Genomic DNA, 9,269 nt, shown 5'->3' with positions numbered 1-9,269 from the left:
TACAGGTAGACAGACCAGCTTTCAGAAAACGAGAAGTATGGACTCCAGGTTTGTGATGCGGTTTACCGTCTCTAGACCAGCTTTCAGCAAACCAGAAGCATTTTACATTAAAAAACAACAGTATTCATATTCATATTTTGGGGCGGAGATGTGTTGACTTTTCCCTTCCCCTTTTACTCCAAAGCGAATTAGGCGCCGTTTACACGAGGAGAAAACTGCTTGTATCTGCATAGTTTCGCGTGCCCTATTATTTACACGAGGCCGATAGAAACTGACCCCACAAACAATAACGGGTCCCAAGGTGGATAGATTTGCAAACGAAACGCTCTGGGGGGTCAACCGAGTATGTGTAATCACCTCGATACGAATATTTCCTGAAAAAATAACGATAGCCCCGCCTCTCCCCACCTCTCCTGCTCACTGCTGTATCAACTATCAAAAATAGCTGTGTTAATTAAACGCACAAGGGGTTCTTGAATGAAATAATATTATAAAAGGCAAACCAGAATTGTTAATGCCCAATATACTCCTTAAACAAAATAAACAGAGTCAGATTTCATGCATTGATCCATTATTCAAGGTTCAAGGTTCAAGGTTCTTTATTGTCAATCTGACATAGCTACAGAGTAATTATGCAGTTGAAAATCTTATGTCACAGGCTTCTCCAACAATGCAACATAATAACATAACATAATAACAATAAGAGCAAGAGCAATACAAAAATAATAATAGTTATAAAAATGAAATAAAGTTATGATGTGGAATAGTGCAGTATGAGTCTATATACAAGTTATTGGAATGATATATATATATTAGGTATTAGATACATACTACTGAGTAGCAGTTGAATGTTTGAAGTTGTTTCAACAGTTCAATTTTTTAACAGTCTCACTGCCCGCGGGAAGAAACTGTCTCCGAATTTTCTTGTCCTTATATTGACAAAGGAGGATCTCACCCAGTGTTTGTAGAGAATATCTCTCTCTTTCTGAGCCGTCCTCTCCACGGAGTTGTTTTCTTTCGTGTTTCTTGGTCGGGATGCAATATCCACAGATTGGTTTCTTTCAGTTTCTTTCAGTTTCAGTTTCAGTTTCGGGGCTTAAACAGAAGGGTAGCCATGGCAACATTGCAGCGGGGCTGCTCGGTTGCTCTTCTTCGCGGCTTTTGGTGTATTTTGGCGGAAGTTACAGCGCCACTTACAGTCCCAGCATATGTACTACAGCGTTTCCAGCGGCCTCGTTTGAACAGACACGTTAAATGAAACAAATGCATGTGAACGGAAGACTTTTTTGAATACGCATACTGTGCATAAACGCAAACGGTCCCGTGTGAGCGGGGCCTTAGAGAGTCCGTGAAGAGGAGCTGTGTGAGCTGCTCACATCCCCCAGGTGTTTTTACTTGTTGGATTCACTTCTGGTCGGGTTCAATACAGCGAATCAGAGTTCTGACCAGAACGTGAGATTCTAAAGTTTCACAAGGTCAAAGTCAATCTTATCTCTGCCCCGATATCCACTCCCTTACTTTCCCATGGGATTTTTCACATAAACTATTCTTTCATACAATTAAACCTTGTGCACAAATATAATGATGCCCACAAGGACCTTGAAAAGAATATGTGGGTGCTCTCTGGTGAAAAGGAGCTGTGTGTGCGTGAAACAGGATCTCTGGGTCAGTGAGTTGTAAGTGAGAATATCATTTCTATATATGTGATTACTTAAAACAGTTGTGATTACTTAAAACAGTTCAAACAATACATGTTCACTAAAATACAATTCAAAATAATACATGTTTACTTCAATACAGTTTAGAATCATATCTTTTTACTTCAATACCTGTTGACTTCACATCTTGTACACATTTAATTAGGAGCAAAACACACACTTCAAGTCAGATCATCACCCTTAGCTTTTTTAATTACCTCTCAAACAACCTAAACTAGTTATAAATGTTTATTTTTACTGTCGGCCGGGTCAGCTGCTGCATGAGACAGACACTGAAAAGTATTATCATCTGAAATTAATCATTATGTTATTAGTATTAAATACATGTAAGTATTTTTACAGCTTGTATTTTTTTACCAAGTGTTTTTATTGCTCTTGGGGCATTAAAAACAAGATTTTAACTTTAGTTTTTTATATAATATCTGCATTTTCTCTTTTGAAAAACTAAGTCTTAGTTTGGCCATAGTTATTTAATATATAAAGACTATATATTATTGAATTACAAGATTAGATATACTTTATTTGATCTAAAATATTGATGTGTTCAAATGCTCAAAACTGAAAGTCCATGAAAGTTGTCTTCCTGTTTTTGTGAATGAAGCGCCATCTCCTGGTTAAATCCTGAAATTGAAAATCTGGCAACGCCCTCTTGGAAAATAGTGGGAGGGCTTAACATTCCCAGATACTGGTCTTTGGCAGGTCTTAGGCAGGTAGCTGGAAGGTAACAGGCAGGAAGCAGTAAGCTGGAGTCTGAAATAAGCTGCTCCATCTGTTGGTATTCATTCCATCAAAATACAAGTGTTTTTATAAAAAAAAAATATATATATAATAATTTTAAATAAAAAAAATCTTTTTTATTGTTTTAAATTACATTTCTTTTTTTTAATGTAAATGGTGTGTGTGTGTCTGTGTATAAACTTTTCCACAGTCCTTACATGTTTATCACCCGACTAACACCTCTAGGAAGGTTTACTTGCACAATAAAAATTAGGAAACATAGGATACATTTGTCTCCAACAGGAGCATATTTATTTACACAACACACTATACAATAAAACTACACTAAAACCTAAATAAAACCACACTAAAAACTACAAGCATTTTTTTTGTAAACACTCTCAAAAAAAAAAAAGCAAAAATGTACACAAAAAGAAAAAGTGTTCAGTCAGAGCTGTGCCACGCCTTGAAACAGTTCTTCTTTGAAGTGAGGCACAGAGGGACCAGGCACTTAGTGCAGTATATAGGTGTCTTCACCGTTTTGTTGCCAGCATCAGAGCACCTCCTGCAGTACCTCCTGTGCGCGGTGGCATCTTCCCCATAATACGCGGGCATGCATACGAGTGATGATGGGGGGAGTGGTGGTGCTGCAGGGACTTCACCCCTCATTTCTGCAGCAAGCTGCTCCCTGAAGGACTTTTGGGTGTGTGGGTTCGTCCTCATCTTGTGCAGCTCCTTGTGGAGAATGAAGCTGTTCACCACGGCAATGTCCAGAAAATGGTAAAAAAAAGTCTTGTACCATTTCATGGTTTTGTGGAGAACGCTGTAGTACCCAATCAAAGCATCGGACACATCCACGCCGCCCATGCTTCTGTTGTAGTCCACCACAGTGTCAGGAACGGTAACAATCTTAGTCTGCCACACACCAGCCCATTTCACTTTCCTCCTGACAGTCTGTCCACTGAAGGCTGCATGCACTCTGGAGCACATGGTCACTTCACGGCTGTCCATCCACTTTATGAACAGGAGCTTGCTTCTCCTTATCCAACGCATATCTCCCCTTTCAGCCTTTTTCGGAAGGTCGTTCAACACAGTCTGTGGAAAACCAACTCGATTTTTTCGAATGGTCCCACAACAGCCAATGTTTTTTGTGAACAAATCCCCAAAGAGGGCAGGGCTTGTGTAAAAGTTGTCCACAAAGAGTGTGTAGCCCCTACCGAGCAGAGGGAAAGGCAGGAGGTCGACCACGGATTTGTAGCTGAGTCCCTGGCCTGAGAGGAACTCACTCTTCCCTGTGTACACAAAGAAGTTCCATGTGTATGCCGTGGAGGAATCCGCCAGCACAAACAGCTTGTAACCCCACTTTGTTGGCTTATCCTTCATGTACTGCTTCATGCTTATGCGGGCTTTGGAGGCGACCATCCTTTCATCTATTGAAATGTTTTGATGGGGCTGGAAATGTGCTTTGCAGGCAGCAGTGATTTCAGTGTACAGGGGCTTTATCTTGAAAAGTCTGTCGTACTCTGCGGTGTTCCTTTTGCGATCATTTTCTTCGTCTTCTTTAGGGTCGCTCAGGTGCAATGACCACAGGATGGCTTGGAAGCGTTGCCGGGACATCGTATCACCTGGGAATTTGAAATTATATGGAAATGTTGTCCTCCAGTAGTCCGATTGGTTGTGAACGCTAACTAGGCCTGTGAAAATGATAATGGACAGGAAAATATAAAAATCCTTGAAAGTCAGCACTTTCCAAGGGTACTTCTTTCCACCCTGCAATTGATTCAGGGCCTTTGTGTTTGTGTTGGCAATGATTGTATGAACCACGGCATGGCTAAAAAATAGTTTGAAAAGCTGAAGGGGAGACCATGGTGCAGTGGTGTCCAACGCTGGCCCTGGGACCCTGGCAGGCATGAACCTCAGTGGCTCTGGTGTTTGGTCATTCTCCTCTTTGTTGTGCCACCCGAGTTCTTCCTCTGTCGTTGTGGAAGAGGAAGACCCACCTCGGCCTCGGCCACGCTTTTTGGGATTTACAGCTTTTTTCGATGCTTTTCTTTTGCTGGGCAGCTCAAATGATGGTTCAGAATCAGAAGATGCAGAGGGAGGCTGAGTTAGTACAGGTGCAGACATCCGGCAACGTAGCTTGGATGTTGATGGCTCTGGGGCAACTGTATGCTGATCTGATGCACGTCGTAGCTCGGATGAGGCAGATGTTGATGGCTGTGATCCAGAAGCCATTTGATACTCGTCTTCATCACTGTGAAAACAAATGTGGAAAAAACAAATCGATTACTTCACTGGCTTATTCTTTCAAAAATGTAACTCAAATCAGAAATAATTCCTCCATTTAGCGTGTGTGAAATAACAGTATATATATATATATATATAGACTGGGTTGATATACAATACAGCTTTATTTATATACTGCGGTGTTATAGTCACAAAATACAATTAATCTATTGATAATTGATTAATTTACTTGTCTCACAAAACAGCATCCATTTTGCGTGTGTGAACAGTATATATAGACTGGGTTGATATACAATACAGCTTTATTTATATACTGCCGTGTTATAGTCACGAAATACAATTAATCTATTGATAAGTGTTCACCAACACGTGTTCCCATTGTTTACTTGTCTCGCAAAACAATGTCTGCAGAACAACAAAACAGCATCCATTTCGCGTGTGTGAACAGTATATATAGACTGGGTTGATATACAATACAGCTTTATTTATATACTGCCGTGTTATAGTCGACAATACATAACTAATAGACACAAACAGAGAGAGTACATACCTTTCCCGAAGTTCATAATCAGGGTCTGATTGTGGCTGGAGTAGATCCTCATCTTCTGACGGAGAGTCAGCGAACACCATTTCCACGGCATCTTCAAGCTTATACAGCCTCTTTCTGGGTGGCATTATTTGCTCAAATAAGTCCTAAAAGCAAATAAATCCTTGTCCTTGTCCCTCTTAGGTGCCTTACAAACAATGGACGTCCGCTCTCGGGAGTGTCGGAGTGGTGCGGTTACCCTAAGTGACAGACCTAAAGTATCCGGGATTCAGGCATCTTCCCTGGCTTGTACATTTTTGGTGATGCGCCCTGGAGATATCAGCCTATTTTAAACAACTTTTCCCCGCCTTTCAAACACTTATTCCGAGGTTTTAGCCAGTCATTTTGCACGAAATCATTTAACATTGACGCTCTCCTGAAAATGCACAGAATATGTGCTTTTTCAGGAGACCGTCAATGTTAAATGATTTCGTGCAAAATGACTGGCTAAAACTCTCTTCCAGACATTTAAAAATACTTTCCCCGACCATTTAAACATTATTTCTGGCTTGTAAAGTGCAGTTATGCGCCTTGGAGGTATTATACTATTTCAAACAACTTTTCCCCGCCTTTCAAACACTTATTCCTGGGTACAAGTGTTATCTTTCCCCCCCTGGGTGTGTGTGAGACAAGTGAACTGAGTCAGCCTGCCAACAAGCAGCAGTGTGCTGTCATTTGAAACATGTACCCCCACTTTTCAACACACTTTTACCCACGTTTTGAGCACTTTCTCCTGGGTCAATGTGTCCTCTTTCCCCCCTGGGTGTGTGTGAGACAAGTGAAGTGAGTCAGCCTGCCAACAAGCAGCAGTGTGCTGTCATTTGAAACATGTTACCCCACAGTTTGACACACTTTTACCCACGTTTTGAGGACTTACTGCTGGGTCAATGTGTCCTCTTTCACCCCCCTGGGTGTGTGTGAGACAAGTGAAGTGAGTCAGCCTGCCAACAAGCAGCACCGTGCTGTCATTTGAAACATGTTACCCCACTGTTTAACACACCTTTACACACGTTTTGAGCACTCTTTCCTGGGTTGAAAAGACATGTGCTGTAGCCTGGTTCTCTCCCAGTACTGGGTACTAGTTAATGCCACTATCACCACCACATTTAAACCAGAGGAAGTGGTAGTTATCCGGGGTGCTGCACAGTCATTTTCAGGCTCCTCTCCACAATTGTCCCCCTAAAATGATTTAAAATCATTATTTTTGCATTTAAATGCATTTATTCTATCATTTATATGGTTCCCCAACACAATGCACATAGTCTGGAGCTCACTGGGGTCCTGCATATAATTTAATCAGGCGTTTTAACACTTTTTCCCATGAAAATGATTTTTAATCACTATCATGGGGCTATGAAAATAAAATTCCGGGTAATGCAGAGCACAAGTGCACCTTTTACTATTTAAATGTATTTGTATTATATATATTTGGGCTAGAAAGGTGACCTCTCTGGGTGATTTAGTCAGTTTATGGAGCTTAGCCCACAAATCCTGGATGATCCAGGCCAAATTTGGGTGCTCATAGGCGGCCTGCCAGGCGCCCCCACCCGTGGAAAGCAAAAAAAAATTGAAGAAAAACGCTTAATTATAACTTAAAATAATCAAAAATGAAGTTTTGAAAAATTGTCAAAAAAATGACAGAGTGCCAACGGGAGAAGGGGCCAGACTATTGGCGCTTCGGGCCGATTTTTTCCCCTTCTCCCTCTTAGGTGCCTTACAAACAATGGACGTCCGCTCTCGGGAGCGTCGGAGTGGTGCGGTCACCCTAAGTGACAGACCTAAAGTATCCGGGATGCAGGCATCTTCCCTGGCTTGTACATTTTTGGTGATGCGCCCTGGAGGTATCAGACTATTTTAAACAACTTTTCCCCGCCTTTCAAACACTTATTCCGAGGTTTTAGCCAGTCATTTTGCACGAAATCATTTAACATTGACGGTCTCCTGAAAAAGCACATATTCTGTGCATTTTCAGGAGAGCGTCTATGTTAAATGATTTCGTGCAAAATGACTGTCTAAAACTCTCTTCCAGACATTTAAAAATACTTTCCCCGACCATTTAAACATTATTTCTGGCTTGTAAAGTGCAGTTATGCGCCCTGGAGATATTGCACTATTTACAAAATGTAGCACTCTGTTTATTTCACACCTCCAGGAGAGACCAGGGGGAAATCACCTCTCTCTGCCCGCGCACAGAGCCCCGAAGGACGGACTAGAGACCTCCAGCACCAGTCCCTAACAGTGGGACTCTGTTTATTTCACACCTCCAGGGCGGAGACCGGGAAAATCACCTCTCATTGCCCGCTCACAGAGCCCCGAAGGACGGACTAATTACCTCCAGCATGGGCCCCTAACAGTGGGACTCTGCACCTCCAGCAGAGACCAGGGGGAAATCACCTCTCTCTGCCCGCTCACAGAGCCCCAAGGACGGACTAATTACCTCCAGCATGGGCCCCTAACAGTGGGACTCTGCACCTCCAGCAGAAACCAGGGGGAAATCACCTCTCTCTGCCCCCTCACAGAGCCCCAAGGACGGACTAATTACCTCCAGCATGTCCCCATAACAGTGGGACTCTGTTTCTTTCACAGCTCCAGCAGAGACCAGGGGAAAATCACCTCTCTCTGCCCGCTCACAGAGCCCCAAGGACGGACTAATTACCTCCAGCATGTCCCCATAATAGTGGGACTCTGTTTCTTTCACAGCTCCAGCAGAGACCAGGGGAAAATCACCTCTCTCTGCCCGCTCACAGAGCCCCAAGGACGGACTAATTACCTCCAGCATGGGCCCCTAACAGTGGGACTCTGCACCTCCAGCAGAGACCAGGGGGAAATCACCTCTCTCTGCCCCCTCACAGAGCCCAAGGACGGACTAATTACCTCCAGCATGTCCCCATAACAGTGGGACTCTGTTTCTTTCACAGCTCCAGCAGAGACCAGGGGAAAATCACCTCTCTCTGCCCGCTCACAGAGCCCCAAGGACGGACTAATTACCTCCAGCATGGGCCCCTAACAGTGGGACTCTGCACCTCCAGCAGAGACCAGGGGGAAATCACCTCTTTTTGCCCGCTCACAGAGCCCCAAGGACGGACTAATTACCCTCCAGCATGGGCCCCTAACAGTGGGACCTCCATAACCTTGCACACCCTGAGTCCCCTGGCCCCCACAGTTAAGCACTCCCCCACGGACTAAACACAGGTATTCACACCCACCAGAACCTCGTGCCCCTGGTGACCTTACAAGGGGGTGGTTTTATGGTGCTTCTGTGTCCGCCCATCAGCATCCATATTCGGCCTTCTTCACGGCATCACCCCCCCCTTCTGTGGAGGGTATTCTCGTGCCCCTGGTGACCTTACAAGGGGGTGGTTTTATGGTGCTTCTGTGTCCGCCCATCAGCATCCATATTGGGCCTTCTTCACGGCATCACCCCCCCCTTCTGGGCTGGAGGGTATTCTCGTGCCCCTGGTGACCTTACAAGGGGGTGGTTTTATGGTGCTTCTGTGTCCGCCCATCAGCATCCATATTCGGCCTTCTTCACGGCATCACCCCCCCTTCTGGGCTGGGAGGTTCAAACACTTTAACTTTTGTTCACCCTCCTCTGGCTTACACCTCCTCCGCCAACACTTGAGCGCTCATCACAGGGTTCAGCACCAAGGAGAGTGCCTCCCCGGTGCTGATGGAAAGTGGCACTTTTTCTGCCCCTGGTAACCATCAAGGTTATTGTTTTTTTTTTTTTTTTTATTTTATTTGAACAAAAAACACAGTAGACAGTACAGAGAGGCTAAAACATAAACTATTTACACGTACTACTGCTACTATAACAGTACTACTACATTTCTTAACCTACGTTTTAAAGTGCAGTTATGCGCCCTGGAGGTGTTGCACTATTAACAAAATGTATGCCCAGGATTCTGGCACCTTTCCTGGCTTGTAAAGTGCAGTTATGCGCCCTGGAGATATTGTACTATTTACAAAATGTATACACAGGATTATAATTATTATTATAT

The 9,269-nt window shown here is 43.6% G+C and overlaps 1 protein-coding gene across 1 annotated transcript; it reads right to left on the bottom strand.

Moving 5' to 3' along the window:
• Positions 1-2,879: 2,879 nt before the first annotated feature.
• LOC117474891 (piggyBac transposable element-derived protein 4-like) lies at positions 2,880-4,052 on the bottom strand. The gene has a single exon (XM_034120916.1). It carries the CDS (start codon positions 4,050-4,052, stop codon positions 2,880-2,882), a length of 1,173 nt encoding a protein of 390 aa, XP_033976807.1.
• Between the last annotated feature and the right edge of the window lie 5,217 nt (positions 4,053-9,269).

The sequence above is a fragment of the Trematomus bernacchii genome, unplaced genomic scaffold, assembly GCF_902827165.1.
Source record: "Trematomus bernacchii unplaced genomic scaffold, fTreBer1.1, whole genome shotgun sequence".
Lineage (NCBI taxonomy): Eukaryota > Metazoa > Chordata > Actinopteri > Perciformes > Nototheniidae > Trematomus > Trematomus bernacchii.
Note: the sequence above shows the minus strand (reverse complement) of the source record. Positions and strands in the feature narration are given on the sequence as shown.

Coding starts and splice junctions, on each gene's coding strand:
- LOC117474891 (XM_034120916.1), bottom strand. CDS start 4,052: ATGTCCCGGCAACGCTTCCAAGCCATCCTGTGGTCATTGCACCTGAGC.